This window comes from Delphinus delphis, chromosome 18 (assembly GCF_949987515.2).
Source record: "Delphinus delphis chromosome 18, mDelDel1.2, whole genome shotgun sequence".
Lineage (NCBI taxonomy): Eukaryota > Metazoa > Chordata > Mammalia > Artiodactyla > Delphinidae > Delphinus > Delphinus delphis.
Window position 1 is genome coordinate 12,590,242 of NC_082700.1, and position 19,963 is coordinate 12,610,204.

The 19,963-nt window shown below is 37.3% G+C and overlaps 3 protein-coding genes across 19 annotated transcripts in view; 1 reads left to right on the forward strand and 2 right to left on the reverse strand.

Moving 5' to 3' along the window:
- Positions 1 to 2,616, reverse strand: part of ALG5 (ALG5 dolichyl-phosphate beta-glucosyltransferase) — a 37,262-nt gene extending 34,646 nt beyond the window's left edge. For all 4 annotated transcript variants that reach the window (XM_059996048.2, XM_059996050.2, XM_059996047.1 and 1 more), the window contains exon 1: positions 2,485 to 2,616. In XM_059996048.2, the coding sequence (XP_059852031.1) occupies positions 2,485 to 2,550 (66 nt within the window). In that variant the 5' untranslated portion in view covers positions 2,551 to 2,616. The remainder of the gene's footprint in view (positions 1 to 2,484) is intronic.
- A 1,178-nt stretch (positions 2,617 to 3,794) lies between these two features.
- Positions 3,795 to 10,020, forward strand: EXOSC8 (exosome component 8). The gene is made up of 11 exons (XM_059996080.1): positions 3,795 to 3,870; positions 4,997 to 5,033; positions 5,276 to 5,339; positions 6,119 to 6,192; positions 7,281 to 7,326; positions 8,030 to 8,135; positions 8,224 to 8,269; positions 8,471 to 8,567; positions 8,868 to 8,988; positions 9,212 to 9,318; positions 9,651 to 10,020. Exons 1-11 carry the CDS (start codon positions 3,854 to 3,856, stop codon positions 9,764 to 9,766), a joined length of 831 nt encoding a protein of 276 aa, XP_059852063.1. The 5' UTR covers positions 3,795 to 3,853; the 3' UTR covers positions 9,767 to 10,020.
- A 63-nt stretch (positions 10,021 to 10,083) lies between these two features.
- The window catches only part of SUPT20H (SPT20 homolog, SAGA complex component), a 39,287-nt gene continuing 29,407 nt past the window's right edge, over positions 10,084 to 19,963 (reverse strand). For 10 of the 14 annotated variants that reach the window (XM_059996066.1, XM_059996069.1, XM_059996072.1 and 7 more), the window contains 5 exons: positions 18,005 to 18,060; positions 16,002 to 16,121; positions 12,545 to 12,650; positions 11,035 to 11,138; positions 10,084 to 10,275 (listed from right to left, as the gene is read on the reverse strand). In XM_059996066.1, the coding sequence (XP_059852049.1) occupies positions 10,135 to 10,275; positions 11,035 to 11,138; positions 12,545 to 12,650; positions 16,002 to 16,121; positions 18,005 to 18,060 (527 nt within the window). In that variant the 3' untranslated portion in view covers positions 10,084 to 10,134. The remainder of the gene's footprint in view (positions 10,276 to 11,034; positions 11,139 to 12,544; positions 12,651 to 16,001; positions 16,122 to 18,004; positions 18,061 to 19,963) is intronic. The other 4 variants (XM_059996079.1, XM_059996074.1, XM_059996075.1 and 1 more) reach the window with 2 other exon arrangements.

Consider the following 19,963-nt stretch of genomic DNA (forward strand, 5'->3'; position numbering starts at 1 on the left):
CCAATGTTCCTAAGAGGAATGGCTGATTCAAGTCCAGGACAGGAAATGTACAATGGTGGTCAGAGACGGGAAAGCAAGGAGGCTACCAACAATCATGACAAAGTAGCCAACTTGACAGGCTCCCATTGGCCTGTGAGCGGGAAATTTTAAGCATCAAAAAGAATAATTAATGCAATGTATTAAAACACATGAAAAATTTTATATCACGGATTCATGATACTAAATATAAAAAATTAGTCACCTTTGTAAGATGCCAGGGAACCATCTCATTATTTTGAAAACTTGCCTTTTATCTTACCTTTTATATATGAAAGATATTTCAGCATTATCGAATAGCTGAGGATGAAATTTTTTTCATTATAAAATTCCAGGTAATACATGAAGAAGGAATGATACAGTCAGAATATTCCACTTTGCAACCCACAGTGAAATACTGGATTTAGGCAGTGATCATCAATGACTGCTAAACCATTAGGTTAATGACACACTTTATAATCGGTGGGTCAAGCTAACAACTCCTGAACCCAAGAATCCCTCTTAATACCAAAGAAAATCAGAGATTAACACACCTCCTGACACGACACAAAAGGAAGTAATCAGCATCACTCACACACTTCTTTTGATTAAAACAAACATGCATTTCATCAAATCTCTAGATGTAACTAGCAGTTTACAGGCAATTCAGGGGACAGAGTAAGATGTTAAAAGTCACTTAAGGGATAAAATTAGTAAAATCCAGACTGTGAGAAATTCTACAGGACAAATGACCGCTTATTAAAGAAAAGGAAAAAAAGGGAGGAGAAATTGTTATAGTTTAAGAGACTTGAGACATACCAATCGAGTGCTAAGTGTGTGTGAATACTGAATGGAACAAACCAATTTACTAACAGATACATGAGGCATCTGAACTGATGCAGTATTTGAAATCACTGAACAATGTTAAAAAAAAATCTGCAATAACCTTATTGTGGTTTTATTTTAAAAAGGGGGTCCTATCTTCGGAGATAAATGCTTAAGATTTACGGATAAAATGTTATGCCTTGAATTTGATTCAAAAGTAATTCAGAAAGGAAGTGGGGTGAGGAGACAGTGGGGAGATACATGTATGTGTGTGTGTGTGTGTGTGTGTGTGTGTGTGTGTATATGTGTGTATATATACACACATATACATATATATTCATTGAAAAAAAAAACAAAGTTCCACTAGTTGGGTGACATTTGCATACCAGCTCATCAGCTTCCTCATCAGTCAAAGGAAGCTAATGATAACATTTCTGTCAGCACTGTTTTAAAGATCAAACGAGATAATCCCTGTTGAATGCTGAATACAATACCCAACATACTGTAAGTACTCAATAAATAACAGCTTTTATAACCAGTTCTGGCTAATAGGATCAAATACTTCCAGTACAATCTCATAACGTACACATTTAAATCTGTGCAACACAGTCAACACAAGGCAGATTCAGTCTAGGATTCTGTCAAGCTCTGCCCAACCCAAAACCTGAAACCTCCCTCCCCCCCAAATCTCCATATACACTAAGGGAAAGAGAGGACTCCTCTCTCACCCAGACATAAACCCTAAAGAAGTCAGGATACACCACTTTTTCTCTATCTACACTACTTTTAAGCCATACATTCTGGCCAGATGGCAAAGTGGCCTTCCTGGCAATGCTATCTAGGCTGCTAACCTTAACGTCAAGGAAGCGGAAAACGCTCCATTTACAAACTAGAGGCAGGCCCATTCCAATTATATGGGAGAAAAGCTCACTTAACAAATTTCCTATTACCTATGGATCAGCAGGTGTTACAATGTTTCCGTGTTTCCACAGTAATGGCAAAGAAAATCGTAGTTTGAATTCCCCTGTACTGTCTCTTCTAGAGGCAGCAAGCTTAGGGTGTTGAATTCTAGGATATAACGACCCCCAGGCGTATGATAACACCAGGCCTTGTCTATCTTGGTCTTCCTATGTCCCTAGTGGGTCTTCCTGATCCGCTGATTTATCCAATCTGTAACAGGCGGCTCTTGTCAGTGCTGTCAACACTTTCTATTTGCTTAACTACACCAGGAAAGGGAGTGTCTAGAAAGCACACACTTTCTGGGGGCTCAAGACCTTCCCGATGGGGCCAGAACTACAGCGATTGCAGACCCGGGAGGAAATCTTGGAGAGGTCGGGGCTCAGAAGGCGGGTGGGCAGAGTCCGGGGACCAGGGGTGACATAAGACAAGGTGGGCATGTCCCAGTAAACACAAGTACTAGGCTCTGGGCACGCAGGGATATAAAGCTCTAAAGTAAACATAAAGAACGGAAGAAAGGGGGTGTGAAATTCTAGCAGAGGAAATTCTGGGGTCAAGGCTCAGAGGAAGTATGGTGCAAGGGACACGCCCAAGAGCCGGCAGCGCGGAGGAGAGGATGCCTGGGGCCCGAGTCTCCCGGAGAGCAGTGAGCCCAGGCCCGCGTCGGTCCCCAACCCCTCTCCTCACCAGAATCAGGGCTACAGCCGCCAGCGCCGCGCCGAGCACCGCCAGCTGCAGCAGGAGCGGAGCCATCCTCCATGCCGGCGAAGCTGCCCGCCCTATCCCGCGCCTACACACATGCGGAAGTGCGGCCGCGCAGCCCCGCCTCCCACCCGCAGAGAGACAGCGCCAGCCGGGCGCCCGCCGCCCACAGCGCCGCCGCGGCCAGACCCAGCCACGACCAGACCCAGCCACGACCCGGGAGCCCGCGCCGCCCACAGCGCCCCCGCGCGGCAAGGCGAAGAATATGTAATTGTATAGGAGGCGCTCAGTCCGTTTTTGGGAGGGCGGGGGGCCGACTCTCTGTTCCACCGTAGTAAGGTTGCCGGAATTGGCAAGTACAAATTCAGGATGTCCACATAAGTTGAATTTCACATAGGAAACGAATCGTTTTTTAACAGCATTATTAAAATAAAACTCACAGACCATATAACCCACCCATTTGTTTTTGGTATATTACATTAATTTTTTAAAACTGTGATAAAACATAAAATTTCCCATTTTAACCACTTTATGTGTACACTACAGTGGCATTAACTGCATTCACAATTTCCTGCAACCATCACCACCATCTATTTCTAAAACTTTCCCAGTTCTCCCCCAGCTTCTGGTAACAATAACACGAACCACTTTGGGTGTACTCTTTGTTTATCTGACATTCAAACTGAATTGGATGCCCTGTATTTTATACGAAGGAGATGGAGGTCTTGAGCCACGACACAGGATACAACAAAAGCTGCTCCTTTGGAGCCCGCTCCCGGCACCTGTAAATGTCACCTGGTGCGGAAAACAAGCGCACAGAAAATTTACGTAATTCTTCGGTGCTGGAGCAGGGAGGCTTTTACCTGGGAGAAGGCAAGCCCAGGGCCCAGAATAAGAAGGAGAAGGGAAAAGGACCCTGAAACACTGGAATTATGCTCCACACTCAACACCTGATTCTTTGCTTTATATAAGGTCGGTTTTCTCTGAAACTCTTCAACCACCAGTCTCTAAACAGGCACTCATCACTTCTGTAATAGCCGATTCGTCAAAACGTGTCAAAGTCTAGGAAACCTCGAGGGGCGTCTGACTAGGGGAAGTCTAAGCAAATGCAGGCTGGAAACCTTCCCCACGCCGCCCGCTCCACCCACTCCACCCTGTCTTCTAGATACCCGGCAGCGGGAGAAGGGCGCAGGCGTCAGTATTGAAAATGCGAAGCGGGGCCTCAGAGCCGGCGGAAGGGGCAGTGCTACCCAGGCGAAGGCGGCGCGCGCGCAGGCGCAGCCGCGCAGACGCGCAGACGCGCAGACGCAGCCGCGCAGACGCAGCCGCGCAGACGCAGACGCGCGGGCGGAAGATGGCTGCCGGATTCAAGTGAGTGTGGGAGGCTGGCGGGCGCGAGTTCGTACCGCGCCGGTTGGCGGCTACCGTTACCCGTAATTTTCTCCCCAGGAGACCCCCCCCACACACACACACACCTGGTTCCCACTTCTTTCCACCACGGAAGCGGGCGGCGAGCGGGAGGACTGGAGGTGGTCGTAGTGAAGGGAAAGGGGGCCTCTTCCCGTCGGGGAGGCGAGCGCTGGAAGGGGCTGTGTTGAGCTCGCTACCCGCTGCGAGCGCTGTGGCTTGGTGTGTAGTAGACCTGCAGACCCCGGGGAGCAGTTGTAACCTCGTGAAAAGTGTTCTGTTAGAAGCACCTGCCACGCTGCTCTCCCTCTCCCTTGAAATTTATTTCTAAAAGCGTTGTTCCTCGTTCGGAAGGTTTTACTTAAGCGTTTTTGCTGCCGCTCTGGAGAAGCTTGTAGATTTTCGTTCTGAGTCCAGTTTTAAATAAAAGAAATAAGATCGCAAAGGAAACCAATTGTACTGAAACAGTTATCTGTATAAATTCCAAGTTTATGGTATAATGAGATATACATCTGTTTTAGAATTAACTTTCTTAATTAAGATCTCCTGGGGAGGTTAGTAACTAACTCCTGGAATTTCGAAGTAACGATGAGTCTTACAGGTACCTTTGACAACTCTAAAGTAAAAACGAAAACATTTACTCTCTGTGGTTGTTAAAGTCGCAGGTACGGCTAACATTAATGGTTTATTGCCAACGGTCGTAATTGAAGAGTATGCTAAATTTCAGTCACGGGATAGCGAAAAACATGTAACTTTTTTTTCCTGCCCACCAAGAATCCCTGCTTCAGAGTGAGAGTGATGTTATTTTCACACCTGTATTAATCCTCTTCTAAAGATGCCCGAGGGTTTTGGGCTCCAACCCTATACTTGTTTAAAGCAAAATTAAGGACAGTCTTTGAGTATGATTATTGCAAAGGTATCTAATTTTTATAATTAGCAACACGTGGCAACATAAACGTTAGAATTCATGAAAGAAACTTAGTTACAAATTTTGGAGATTTCTGCTCCATTACCACACTATTAAGATTTTTGCCAGTTTCTGGATTTATATTGATTTACTAATTTATCTCATTTTTAACATGTGTTTCAGAACTGTGGAACCTCTGGAGTATTACAGAAGATTTTTGGTAAGTAAAGGTGGTTATGTACATTTTTTGCTTTTTGATAATGATATCGTGCTTTTTTCATAAATACAAATATCAATCATTACATTGCACACCTAAACTGTCATACGACAATTATACCTCAGTTTTTAAAAGACAATTTTCAAGTAATTCAAATTAATTTGAATTAACGAGGTTTAGTGTATTTTCACTGGTGTGTGTAAAATATATACGTAGATGTAATCTACTTTCATATATTTATTTAGAAAGAGAATTGCCGTCCTGATGGAAGAGAACTTGGTGAATTCAGGACCACAACTGTCAACATAGGTGAGGGTATTTTGAGTTCTAAAATAGAATGTTGAGGTTGCTTCAGTTCTGAAAATAGTTTTTATTTAAAGTAAATTTTTCTTTGCAAAGTTTTTTTAAACTCACTGTCCTCTCAGTTGTTATGCTCATTTTAAATTTTAAAATAACTATAAAGTGTTTTCCTGCTTTCCCCTGTTCAAAACTTCTAAGACATGGTTTTCTTACATATCTTACATTTATTAAACCTTCTGTTGCAAACATGGAATTTCCCAATTTTACCTATATGACATTCCCAAGTTTTAGCCTCTGAGCCATTTAAACAGTATTTCAGACAAATTCTACCGTGTCTAAGGGATTTTGTGTCAAGAGATTTAAATCTTTGTAACAGCCCTGTGATTGAACAACAAAGGATTAACTCACTTCAGGGACAATGAACAATCCTTAGACCAGTGCAGCTGACCCTTGAACGACGAGGGTGTTGGGGTGCCGGCCCTCGCACAGTCAGAAATCCAAGCGTAATTTTACAGTTATGGATCGGTGCTTCGTAACCGACGCTGTGCATCCTCAGACTCAACCAACTGTGGATCGTGTAGTACTGTGGTAATATTTATTGGAAATAATCCTTGTATATAGGTGGAAAGGTGCATTTCAAACCCATGTTGCTCAGGGGTCAACTGTAATTTTAGAAAGACTCAAGAAAGGAATAAATTTTCATAAACAACTTAGATATGTAGCAAGATAGAATCATACGTAGAAGACGAAAACACTTTTTCATTTTGTTTAAATACTTACCTTTTCAGGTTCAATTGGTACTGCAGATGGTTCTTCTTTAGTGAAGCTGGGAAACACTACAGTAATTTGTGGAATTAAAGCGGTAGGTTTACTGTATATATTACTAAGATTTGAGTTACTAAATTAGCTTTATATACTTATTAGATTGTAATACACACCTGTAGTTCTGCTGTTGATTAGGCAATAAGGTGTCTTTTTTAGTATTTGTTTTCATTTCCCAAGTTTTCACCTTTGAGTTTTAGATAATACAACCCAAGTTTAATGGCTCTTAATTACAATTTATGAACATTCTCAAATGTGCTGAAATGGAACAACTTAAAACAATCCTCACCACCTTTACTTTTTAAAGAATTTGGTTGTAATTTGAGAAATTGAGAGATTTTTGATGACATTTTTATCTAGTGATGCCATTTAATCTGTGCAAATGTGTAGAAATTGCTCAAAAGAAAAACTTGAGGGAGTAATAGCTACTATTTACTGAGTATTTGCTATGTTCCAGGCACCTTGTGTTAGGTGTTTTACAGAATTATCCAGTTTAATCCTCAGGATAATCATTTGAAGTATTTCTTTCTTCATTTCCTATTTTACATGACATTCAGTAACTTGTCCAGGAACATAAGGCTCATGAATAGAACTTAGACATGACTGACTCCAAAGCCTCTGCTTTTTCGACTACACTGAACTCTGAGTTACTTAACCTAAGTTCATTCAATAACTGGCCCAAAGTCTCTCAGCCAAAAGGTGTGGGTCTCACTTTTGAATTAGGTAATTCTAGGGCTTTTGCTCTTGACCGTTATACCATCGATTCCTAAATCTGACTGTATCACCTGGAGTTTAAAAATTCAGATTCTTGGCTACTGAATAAGAGAATCTATTTTCTTTCTCTTAGGAAGAGAGAGTGGGACAGAAATCTAAAGAGCCCCAAGTAATTTTGATGAGTAGCACTACCATCAGCTGTGCTACTGCACTGCCTTCTTGCCTTGCAGAGCTGGTGAGGCGCGGTCCAATGTTCCTAGAGCCCCTGACATACGTTCCTAAGCTCATCTTCCCAGTAGATGCTCATGATGTAGTTAACTAGCTAAGATGGTCTTTGGTAGAGGCTTCCATAACTGACTTCTTCACAATTTTTTAGTAGCTTCTTTCATAGGAAACATTTGTCTGCTTCTGTAGGAATTTGGAGCACCACCAACAGATGCCCCTGATAAAGGATATGTTGGTAAGTTAAATGCCTTCATAAATTTAATACAAATACTTTAAGACAGTTAACACTATTATTATAGTTAAATCTTAGGTGAGTTGCAAAAATTATTCATAAGCTTCAGACGTCCCTGAAAAGTTTTATGTATGTTTATGTTAGAAGATAGCATAATAGCAAGATACAGAATTTTGTAAATACCTTTTATCAAACTTGTTTGATCACTTTTGGTTTATACAGATGTCATCAACCAAGAAAATAGATTCTCTTAGGCAAAGGGCTGTAATTGCAAACTTTTCTGTCTCCATAAAGAATTTTCCTTTATACCAGTATGTGATTTTTTTCCTTAACTTGGACCATCTTCTCTTTATGGTAGGAACCAACCTTTTAAAAATGCAGAACAGTTGGTATGAATAGAGGGGCTATTTACTGTTACAGATTGGGGTATTTTGAAAGAAACCCAGAAACTTTTGTGAATAATTTAGGATTAAGGCTGTTTCTTAAACACACGCTTTTTTTTTTGGCGGGGCGGTTGTGTGGGAAAAAATAAATTTTATCTAAGCATAAGATTCTCACAGAGATGAAAAAGAATATAACTGATGTGTTACAGTGCTTTCCACTTGGAAAGCCTATCCATGTCTACAGTTGTCTTTGCCATGGATTGATATTATCTTTAAAACTAAACGACAGGTGATGTTTGGTTCATAGCTGCAGTTTCTTTCAGTTCCTAATGTGGATCTATCACCTCTGTGTTCCTGGAGATTTCGGTCTGGACCTCCTGGAGAAGAGGCCCAGGTGGCCAGCCAGTTCATTGCAGATGTCATTGAAAAGTAAGATCATTATGATAAAATGTGACTATCATTCATTTTAGAGAGTTTTTGAACTTTTATTTACTGTGTTCTATGTCTTCAAATCAAGTTCACAGGTAATTCAGAAAGAGGACTTGTGTATCTCTCCAGGAAAGGTAAGAGGAATAAAGAAGCTATGAGCTTTTATTAATTCTGAAATGTTTTGTGGGGGAAATTTAATTTCTTTTTTTTTAAAGTTTCTGAGCCTTGAAGGTTATCTTGATTGTCTAGCCAAGGGTGTGGTTTGTAAGTAGAAACAAATACCACGTTATAGCAATCAGAAGGCTTTAATTTCCACTTTGTTTAAACTGTTTTAGCTTGCTTGGGTTCTATACTGTGATCTCATTTGCCTCAACCATGATGGAAACATTTTGGATGCTTGCACCTTTGCTTTGTTAGCAGCTTTAAAAAATGGTAAGCAACCTTAGGCAATACTCCTACTTATGTGTCAGAATGTTCCGTTTTGGTAAAATTTCTCAATAAATTTTTAAAAGTTTTTGTTAAGACTTACCTATCATTCATGTGTTTCTAAATTAAAGAAAAACGTGTTTGTATCTACTGTATTTGCCTTAATTGTTCTAAGATATATTTTTTTAAAAATACTAGTTCTGGACAAGTTTAATAGAGGGAAAAGTGAATTAATGAAGCATAGAATGCCTTTTTGTTTCTTTCACTAGAGTGAGAGACTGACTTTACATATTCGCCTTTTTCTAGTACAGTTGCCTGAAGTTACTATAAATGAAGAAACTGCTTTAGCAGAAGTTAATTTAAAGAAGAAAAGTTATTTGAATATTAGAACTCATCCAGTTGCAACTTCCTTTGCTGTGTTTGATGAGTAAGTTAATCAAATGTATTAAAAGGTTGTATATTTAATTGAAGGGAGGACAAAGATTCTTACAAGTAGTAGAATTTCAGGTTGCTGTTAACTTTTCTGGTTTCTACCAGTTCTAGCTCCTTGCTTAAGCTAAAATGCAGGTAGTGAGTTTAATTTGTACGGTTTTCTAAAATAAAATTTGTCCCATGGGTTGATAATTTATACCTTTTCATTTTTAAAATAGCACTCTGCTTATAGTTGACCCTACTGAAGAGGAGGAAAACCTGGCAACTGGAACCTTAACAGTAGTAATGGACGAGGAAGGCAAGCTATGTTGTCTTCACAAACCAGGCACGCACTTTCCTTCCATTGCAGTACTAAACACGTAGATGAAAACTCAGCATGAGCTTCTTTATGTTAGGGAGGGCCAAATGGAATGTGGGATGTTTTACTGGTTTATGTAATGTAAATTTACTATGTGGTTTCTTTGTTACTTCAGATGCCTTGCATTTTTATATTGTATGTCAGTGGTTCTTAAACTTCAGGAGGTCTTGTTAAAACATAAACCTGCAAATCTTGAGACCACACCACTGGTTTATATTATTCACTTTTTTGGTTTTATGTCAATAACTTGACATGATGTAGATCATGTAAAAATAAGTGTTGGCACAATACTTTTTCAGGTGGAAGTGGACTGACTGGAGCTAAACTTCAAGATTGTATGAGCCGAGCCGTTACAAGACACAAAGAAGTAAAAAAACTGATGGATGAAGTATTTAAGAGTATGAAACCCAAATAAACAACCACCACATTTTCAAAACAGATTTGTAAAAACTGTATTTGTTACACTGTGCACAAACCTTTTATACTAAATAAATATCAAACTACATTCTTCTGAAAGATGTTTCTAGTATTTCTTAGGTCACTTCTGTATTATGTACAGTGAAACCATTTTTAAAAAGCAATGACTTAGGCAAACTCACCCTAATGGTTCGTTAAACCATTTCCCTGTTTTTATTTAAAAATCATAGGGTTGTGCTTCTGTATAAAGTTTGTATATCTAGCAATGTAAAATACTGACACATTAAAAAACAAAAACGAAGTAGAAACTCAGAATCCTTTTGATTCAATGCTCTTACGTTTTTTAAAAAAAAAATAATGCAAGCCTCAGAATTTTGGAGTGGTTGGCGTGCCTCTCTTCATTTTACTTTTTGACTGGCTGCCTGTATGCCGATGACGATGTAGCTGAGCTGTCTGTGCTGCTGCTGCTGCCGCCATAGCCATTTGATGCTGCAAGAACCGCAACTGCTGCAAAGCAGAGGGGAAAAAAATCAAGTTAGGTTAAAGGTAGGCAGGTATGGAAGATGCTTTTCCTGAGAGTGATGAAAACAACAAAACTGAAAGGGAGAAAGCACCAAGGTAACAAAAAAGGACTATACCACATCAGGACAATGCACAGTCAAACAGCACCAGTGGCACAGAAGCCTGCTGCGGGCTTTAAAAATGGCTCTTGGTAAACTTCAAAAGTATTTCTGTTACTTTGCCTGGCCAGTCTATATTGCAGTAACTCAGCAACTTCAGTTACCATTTTGTTGTATGATAGTTTATAGCAATATAAAACCACCCTGCAAATTAAAGAAAGTCAACTATAATATGCTGACTTCTAGAATAATGGAACAACATTCTTCAAAAACAGGTATGACATTTACAAATAGGAACACTGGTACACTTGCCTTTTTCTGCAGTACAGTATTAAAAAGTTAACCATTGGCACTTACAACTATTTCAAAATGTACTGAAACCTATAAAAATGTATGTTAATGTGCCACCAGCACTTCAGGGAAGATTTTGAATTAGGAAAGGAGTATGACTTAAATGTACAAAATATTCAGTGCTCCAAGTTCACTGGCTAAAATTGTCAGACTTTTAAATAAAATTTGCTAAATTATTTACCAATTACTGTATAGTCTTAAAAGACAGTAACATAAAACTAAAGTAAGGTATTTTGAAGTACTTTTGGAGCAGAGTATCTTTAAAAATGTAACCAGAGTGAAGTTGCTGGATTACTTGGATCTGTTGCTGCTGCTGTTGAAAGGCAGAGGAGAGCTGGAATCTCTGCTGAGGAAGGCTTTGCTCAGGTCTGTTCTCGGCAGAGCCAAGCTGAGACAACACTACAGAGAGGAGAAGGGGAAAGCAGGCCAGTCAGAAAGTTTGAAGGCTACCAGGGTTAGAAAAGGACAACACAGAAAATGAAATAATAGAAAAGTATCAGTATGATTAATCTTAAGTATCAAATCACAGACATTTCAGAATAAATTTAGTACAGTCTCCTGTTAGTTGAGGGTACCATTGATGATAGAACTTCCTGGACATGGAAGAGAAGGGAAAGCATGTGGGCCAAAGCACTGTATCCCTCTCTTTTCTTACATCTCAATGAAATTTGATACTAGTGCTATTTTGTTGAGAAGGCTTTCTAGCAAAACATTGAATACAGTATGTTATTTTAAAATATAACCAATCAGGTAGGAAATGGAGTGGGAGAAATCCAAACTACCATAAGGACAAAACTGGTAGACAAGTGCTAAAAGATGAATGTTAGACTACACTATTAGCAACAAAGGTGGTGAACCTTTTAGAGCTGAGTGAGATCAGGGACTCTTTCACTGCTCAGTTGAGGACATTTCAGACCTGGATCGTTTGAGTGACTCAAAGGTAATTAGTGGCAAGTCGAGCTAGGAACAGTCTCATTTTTCAGCCTAGAGTTCTTTCCACTAAATTATACTACAGCTATTTTAGGAAAAAATAGCTTGTGGGGTAAAAGTTTATACTAATAAATTTCCATTTGGAAATTCACTGCCTCTAAATTAGAACTTTACATAAATTATTCCAAATTCGGACACAGAATTATACCAGATTCTAAAGGCATCATGGTAAGCCCAATGATAATTCAAAATGTTAACATGTTCACTCATTAATCCTCAAACAGTATCTCAGTTTTCTTATACATGTGGCGTCTTGATTTTAATTAAATGTAGTTATAATTGCTATCTTCAACTGATGAAATGATCTTCATTAAACACATATCTTTGGTGCACCATTTATTACTAGAAGTGGTGAGCAATCACTTAGTACAATCATTTTTTTACAAGTGTCTTACAGAAGCTAAGCTACTTGACTATTAAGTCCTAATTCATACAACTACAAGCCACTGGAACGAGACAAAAGATTGTGCAATCTGGAAAAATGCAGTCTCAATAACCCAGGAAAACTGAAGAGCTAACAGCTTTAGAAGCTTCCTAGTAAGTTGGGTAACTGTAAACTTTTCCCAACAAAATTTAACATGAGGAAAACATTAACTGCTGTTAATATATGTAGGTCAAAGCACTTTAATCAATTATCAAAATAATGAAAAAAATCTGAGTGCCATCAATCCATTTAATAGTTCACACATTAAATACAACTAAACTTTTTCCTTGTAACTGTCTGCACAAGGAAAAGAAACAGTTAAAATGGTGAGATCCCAAATAGATTAGACACTTTAAATAAATTCAACATATTTAGTTATGAAGATACCAACCAGCTGCCTGTGACTGCATATAACTTCCTACTCCAGCAAGGTTAATAACTGCAGTGTGCTGAGCAGATAAGGCCTGTTCTTGACTGGTACAACTTTGTTCAGAAGCCTGAATAAAAAAATAACACGTGACTTGTACAAAAATAAAAACAATTTTGGATTGGTGGAATTAGTATTTTACTCCTATATGAAAAAAAAAATCAACATTAGTCTAGGTCTTGCAAAAAGAATGGCCTAAGGAAAAGACGTCAAAGGTATTTAGAATTAGCAAGAATAAGCTTATGGTATTTTGAAAGCAAGAAAATAAAACCTAATTTTCAGAACTGATTCTGTATTAAAAATAATTACTAAGGCTTCTATAAGCAGTATTGTTAGTTTCAGGTATAGAGCAAAGTAATTCAGTTGTATATATATACACACACACATATTTTTCAATTATTTTCCCTTATAGGTTATTACAAGATATTGAAGGTAGTTCCCTGTGCTACATGTTAAATCCTTGTTGCTTATCGATTTTCTGTATAGTAGTCTGTATCTGGTAATCCCATACTCCTAATTTAAGCGCCCCTGCAACATGGTAACCATACGTCTGTTTTCTATGTCTGTGTCTGTTTCTGTTTGGTATATAGATTGGTTTGTATTATTTTTTAGATTCAACATATAAGTGATATCATATAACATTAGTCTTGCTCTTAGTTCGCTTAGTTTGATATTCTCTAGGTCCATCCACATTGCTGTAAATGGCAATATTTCATTCTTTCTATGGCTAATATTCCACTGTATATATACACATCTTCTTAAGCCAATCATCTGTTGATGGCACTTGGGTTGTTCCCGTCTTGGCTATTATAAACAGTGCTGCTATGAACATGGGGGTGGCATGTATCTTTTCAAATAAGAGTTTTCATCTTTTCTGGATATATACCCAGGAATGGGAGTGCTGGATCATATGGCAGCTTGGGTTTTAGTTTTTAAAGGAACCTCCATACTGTTCTCCATAGTGGCTGCGCCAATTTACATTTCCACCAGCAGTGCAAGAGGATTCCCTTTTCATCTATTTAGGCCTGCCCATTTTTTGATAGGGCTGTTTGTTTTTTTCAATATTGCTTCTATAAAGCTTCATCAGAACAAGTTTTTAAAGCTTAAAACACTGTTTGCAACATAGTACTAGAACTTCTAGTGAGCACATTCAAGAAAAGGAAACAAAAAGGCATACAGATTAAAAAGAAAAAATACCTGCCCTTATTTGCAAATGGCATTGATTATTTAGGAAAAAACACCCTAATGAATCTACAAAAAAACTTCTAGAACAAATAAGTGAGGTCAGTAAGATTGCAGAACACAAGATCAACATACAAAAACCAATTCTGTATACTAGCAATGAACATGCAGAAAACGAAATTAAAAACAATACCATTAACAATTTCCCAAGAATGGGAAAAAAAAAGGAAGGAAGGGAGGGAGGGAGGGAGAAAGGGAGGAAGGAAGGGAAAGAAAGAGAAAGAAAGAAGGAAAGAAACTTAGGTGTAAATCTATGAAACATATAGGTTTTGTATGCTGAAAACTAGCTGATTTTAGCCTAGAGACACACTGTGTTCATGGACTAGAAAACTCACATAGTAAACATGCTAAGCCTTTCCCAAAATGACCTTTAGGTTTAACTCAATTCCTTTAAAAATCCCAGCAAAGTCTTCTGTAGATATAGATAAGATGATTCTAAAATTCATAAGGAAAGGCAAAGGATCTAGAACAGCTAAAGAATTTTGAAAAAGGATAACATGGGAAGAATCACTGTGTCTGATTTTAAGACTTACTATATGTATGTGTATGTGTGTATATATATGTGTGTGTGTGTGTATATATATACATAGTCTACAGCGATCACAACAGTATGGTACTAACAGAGTGACAGATATTAATACATAGATGGGTGAAACAGAGTAGAGAATACAGAAATAGAGCCACACAAACACACATATATGCCAACTGATCTTTGACAAAGGTGCAAAAGTAATTCAGTTGAGGAGGATGGCTTTTCTAACAAATGGTGCTGGAGCAAATGGACATCCATATCCCCCCATAAAATGAACGTGGACCAAAGTCTCATACCTTTTATAAAAATCAACTGAAAATGGATCATAGAATTAAATGGAAACTATGAAAAAAAAACTTTGGGGCCTAGGGCTAGGTGAGGAGTTCTCAGACTTAATACCTAAAGCACAATTCATTAAAAAAAAAAAAAAAAAAGATAACTCAGACTTCCATCAAAAGATGGAAGCAATCCAAATGTCCATTGATGGATAAATGGATAAACAAAATGTGATACATAAATACAATGAAATACTGTTCAGCCTTAAAAAGGAATTTCTGACACATGCTACGACATGGATGAACCTTTTGGGTATTATGCTAAATTAAACAGGTCAGTCACAAATAGACAAATACTGTATAATTTCACTTATATGAGGTGCCTGGAGTAGTCAAACTCACAGAAACAGAAAGTTGGCTAGAAGAGGGGGGAAATAAGGAGTTGTTTCATGGGTACAGAGTTTCACTTTTGCAAGATGAAAAAGTTCTGGAGATTGGCTGCACAACAATATGAATATACTTAATGCTACTAAACTGCATATTTAGAAATGGTTAAGATGGTAAATTTTATGTTACAGTATTTTACAATTTTGTAAAGAAAGTGCAAATCAAGAATTTTATATCCAGCCAAGTAATCCTTTATGTGGTAATAAAGAAAAATAGTTTTAAATGTGCCTTTCCTGAAAAATCTAATAGAGGATGAACATTATCCAATCAAGATTTGACTGGGGAATCTTTGGTGGAAGGACTGATAGTGAACATTACATATATTTAATTATGAACTAAGAGAAACGATGAGGGTGGGACTCAGCAATCAGTAATTTTTAGTTTCCCAGATGATTCCGAAGTGCAGCAAAGGTTCAGAAAAATCTGAAGTTCCTTCTATTACTTTAATTTACTGTAGTTCTTGTTCAATTTCATTTTGTTTGGCAATGTACAAAGTATTTGTTTTTGTCTATCTTCGCTCTGTTTTATGCTTCAAGATAAAAAGAACATCTGTATTCTAATAGAGACAAAATATTATCAAAAGAAGGATGATGATGGGGTAGAAAATACATGGCCTATAGAGGCAGAAAGACTTGGACTTGAATCCCTGCTCTGCCACTCGATGTATGGTTGTGAGCAAGTTAGTCACCTGAATCTATTTCAGACTATGCAAGATGGAAGTGACATCATCTATTCAAGTATGGCGGTTGTGAGAATTAGAAATAGGCACCCAATAACTGATAGCTGCTACTGTTAATGAAGAAAAACCGCACATGAAAAGTTGGTTCAAACAATCTAAATAAAAACACTTGAAATATGCTTGGCATATACCAAAAAAGGTTATAATTCTATGATACAAAGCATATGGAAGGTAGAAAGGACATACCTGCTCCCCTGGCTGTTGAGGAACAGAAGTTGTGGGTTGCTGAGGTTGTTGCTGTGGTGTAAACTGAGAAAGCTGCTGCTGCTGCTGCAGTGTGTTAAAAATGAGCGAGCCACCTGGAAGCTATTAAGTAAGCAAGAATTAATTAGCCGATTTCAGATTAAATTTCTTTATTCTACAAACATTTCTGGAGCATTCACTATGTGTCAGGCATTCTTCCAGGGACTGAGGAAACAGGTGAACAAAAATGGAAACAAAACAAGATTCCTGCCCTTAAAAAAAAGGAACAATCGCTTTAAACACAATTTTTAAATGCTGTTACTTTGGCTCTCAAATATGTTAGTAATCTCCAATGTAAGTCTTTCTGCTTCAAGTTAATAGTTAGCTATCCAAATACACACACTGCTTTTATTTAACTCCTTTTATACATCAACACAAAACAGCATTAAATGCATTTGGAAGTATAAACAAGAAGCTAGTGATAATCAGATATATATTAAGAAAACTTGTCTCCCTAAATTTGGTCTAGCTTTGCCCTAAACCAGAAATGCATGGATTTTTATGTAACATAGCTAGGAATTCCAAAGCTGAAAAGAAAATGCATTAGATGTCCATATTTAGTTTGGAGACATTACTTGCTCTGTCATTCTGAATAAATTAAAAAAAAAACTTTTAAAAAAGCATCATCCAGAAAACTCCACACTAAAAACTAAAACTATGCATTCCAAATGCATCAGGAAACAAATGGTTTTTCCATTTTATTCTACAGGAGTCTAAGTTAAAAGCACTTTGAAGTTTTGTGGGAAAGTCCAAGCAAATATCAAATACAGAACTCTTAGGTCTTTATAGTCAGAAAAGGTGTCTCGGGTCAAAAGCTCTATACCCAGCATAGCTCACTGTTAGGTAAACCTGCACAAAGCACAGGTCAAATGTTCCTTCCTCAATTAGGTAGACAGTAATAAATGTTGCAAAATATAATTTATAAGGTGGCTTTGCCCTTAATCCTTATTATCAGTGCTATTAAGGAATCCCACTCCTCTTAACACTGAGACTGATCCTTGTAGAAATTCCTACAGCAAAATGCAGGAAAGTCGGCTAAATAAACCAATGTGTCCATAACACAATTAGATCATTCTGCAATTAGTCTGTAAATACTGACACTGTTTGCGTATTGTGACAGGAAATAAGTTTTAAGATTTAGTTCTAAATGTATTTCCTGATTTATTACTTCTGAATATCAGGTTGGGTTGATCTGTTTATTTCCCAATAATCCATAGCTCTGCCATTCTTTGTCTCCAAGTCTTTATATTTATGTCTACCTTTTCTAAAAATTCTCTGTAGATAATCCCATCCATTTTCCAACCTACTAGTTTAATACTGAACTCCATCCTTAAAGGACCTAGCATAACACTCAGAATATTATAAGTTCACAACATGTACTAAATTCTTTACCTACAATCTCTCTTTATATGTTAACATTGATAAAATGTGTTAAGAAAAGCCTCACTACTAGACACAAACTGTAATCTAACAAACATTTATTGACTGACTACTAGGTGCCTGGCACTGTGCCACGAAGTCACATTCTCCTCAGGAAAAGAACACACATACCTAATTTTAAAAATTTCTATTCACACAGAAAATCTACTATAAGCAAACAGCAATACCTACATGCATACATAAAAAGTCTGTTAAGACAGAAATTATTTCTAAGTATACCTGCTGCTACTATTGTAGGCAAGTTATTTTCCTGGGCAGTTGTCAACTCTCCCCTCTGGAACTAGTTCTTGACTTGGCAGTGGTGCCAGAGCCGATGAAAGTGCAGTACATAGGATACCAATTCTTTCCCCTTATCTACTTGAACATGCAAAGGTAACCACACCCTTAGAAGATTCTGGACAACCTCAAAACTTCAAATGCTGGTATGTACAAACTTACATGGTTAAAAACAAACAAACAAACAAAAACTATAAAAACTTTAATAAAAAGCAGTGTTTCAGGTTTACCTGGAGTAGGTTTAAGGGCCTGAGACTTGAAGTATTTTTTAAACCAAATGGAACACCTATTAAATAAAACTCATGGTTAAAACAGGGAATTACAACTTTATTATACTTGAAAGTATTTTATACTTTAGTATATAAAAATATAATACTTTAAGTACTTCCTGCACAGATGTGCTTATTTTTTATACTTTAAAAATTTCTTGTAAGCAAAAAACCCCCTATTTTCATCAATACCAAAGATGTGAGCACCAGATGTACACTATAATCTGTATTTCAGAAACTGAGACTTCTTTATAACTATTTTGACTGTTGGTTGGAAAAGTAATCTAGCAGTATGCAAACACCATAAATATAATAAAACTATCACTGTTGTGCAAATACATTTCAGGGACTGGCATCTATTTATATTCCTCAGTGCTAAACAGCATATGATAATAACCCTATCTCTGAGAAGCAGTGTGCCCTGTGCCATTTTTTAAAGTACAAATGCTAATATTAATAATGCTAAAGAACGCTGTTGAATTTTGTGTGTAAGGATCAAGCTGAAAGTCAGGAAACGATGCTCTGTTAATTATGAACTTATTCCCCAAAATCTGTGACACAACATGGAGCACATCATAAAACAGGGGTTGGCAAACTCTTCCAGTAGGCTTTATGGGCCACACAGAGACTCTCATATACTCTTTCTCTTGTCTTTTTTTAAAAAAACAAACTTTAAAAAATGTAGAACTATTCTTAGCTTAGATGTGGGTTATAGTTTGCTGATCCCAGTCTCAAAGTATGTACTGTATATATTTTCCTCACTAAATATACCAATTCGAACACTAGTTAAAAATGTATATAGTCCTTTAAGCAGATAATTGTACCAAAAAAGATACAGAGCAAATAATGCACAGATGACAGTATGAAAGTCTTGTATAAGAAATGGAAAATGCATAATCAGATAAAAATGTGACAATACTGATATTCCCTCCAGGATTCTCATAAAAAAAAAAAGAAGACATAACTCCCTTTAAAGGTGGATGACATCTGTATAATGCTTTATAGCTTTCTAAAGGCACTTTCATATCACTTCATTTATTTCTCATAAGTACCAAATGAATTTAGAAATTTTCACTCCCATTTTAGAACAGATGAAACTCAGGCTAAGGTGGAAAAATTAAGTGACTGCTTTCAGACCCCACAGTTAGCATTTGGAGCCACAAGTAACTGGTAGAATTATATGTAAATATAAAATCCTAAATTCAACACTGATTCCATTTCCAGGGCTTCTGTCACTAGAGCATATTTAGACATATTAAAATAAGAATATGAGCTAGAATTAGAAAATCACAGCAATATATTAACATGTTTAAATTATATTCTTTGGGTTCTCTTTCTCTTAACTCATAGAAAGTTTCAGGTAAGTTTTTCTTACTATGCTGAGTTTACTTTTCCTGTTAATTTTTTTCTCAGTAGTAAGAAATCGAACTGTTCTGAGATATCATACATTCTCTTAAAGAGCATTAAAAAATGGTGCAAGTCAGGACTTCCCAGGTGGCGCAGTGGTTAAGACTCCGCGCCTGGGTTCAATCCCTGGTCCGGGAACTAGATCCCACATGCATGCTTCAACTAAGAGTTTGCATGCCAGAACTAAGGGGCCCGCCTGCTGCAACTAAGACCTGATGCAACCAAATAATTAGTAAATTAAAAAAAAAAAAGCACAAGTTGTTAAAACTCTTTTTCAGTATATGTAATTATAATTATTACTACTACTGCAAGAAAACTACTACTAATGATGATGACAGCAAATATTTTTGAATGTTTATCACATCTCAAGCATAGTTTAAGCATCTCATCTGTATTTATTCATTCAATCCTCACAACTCTGAGGTAAAGTATTATTATTATCCACATTTATGAAGAAAGTGAGGCACAAAGGTAACTCTGTCATGATTACACAGTTAGAGTAAGCTGCACAAG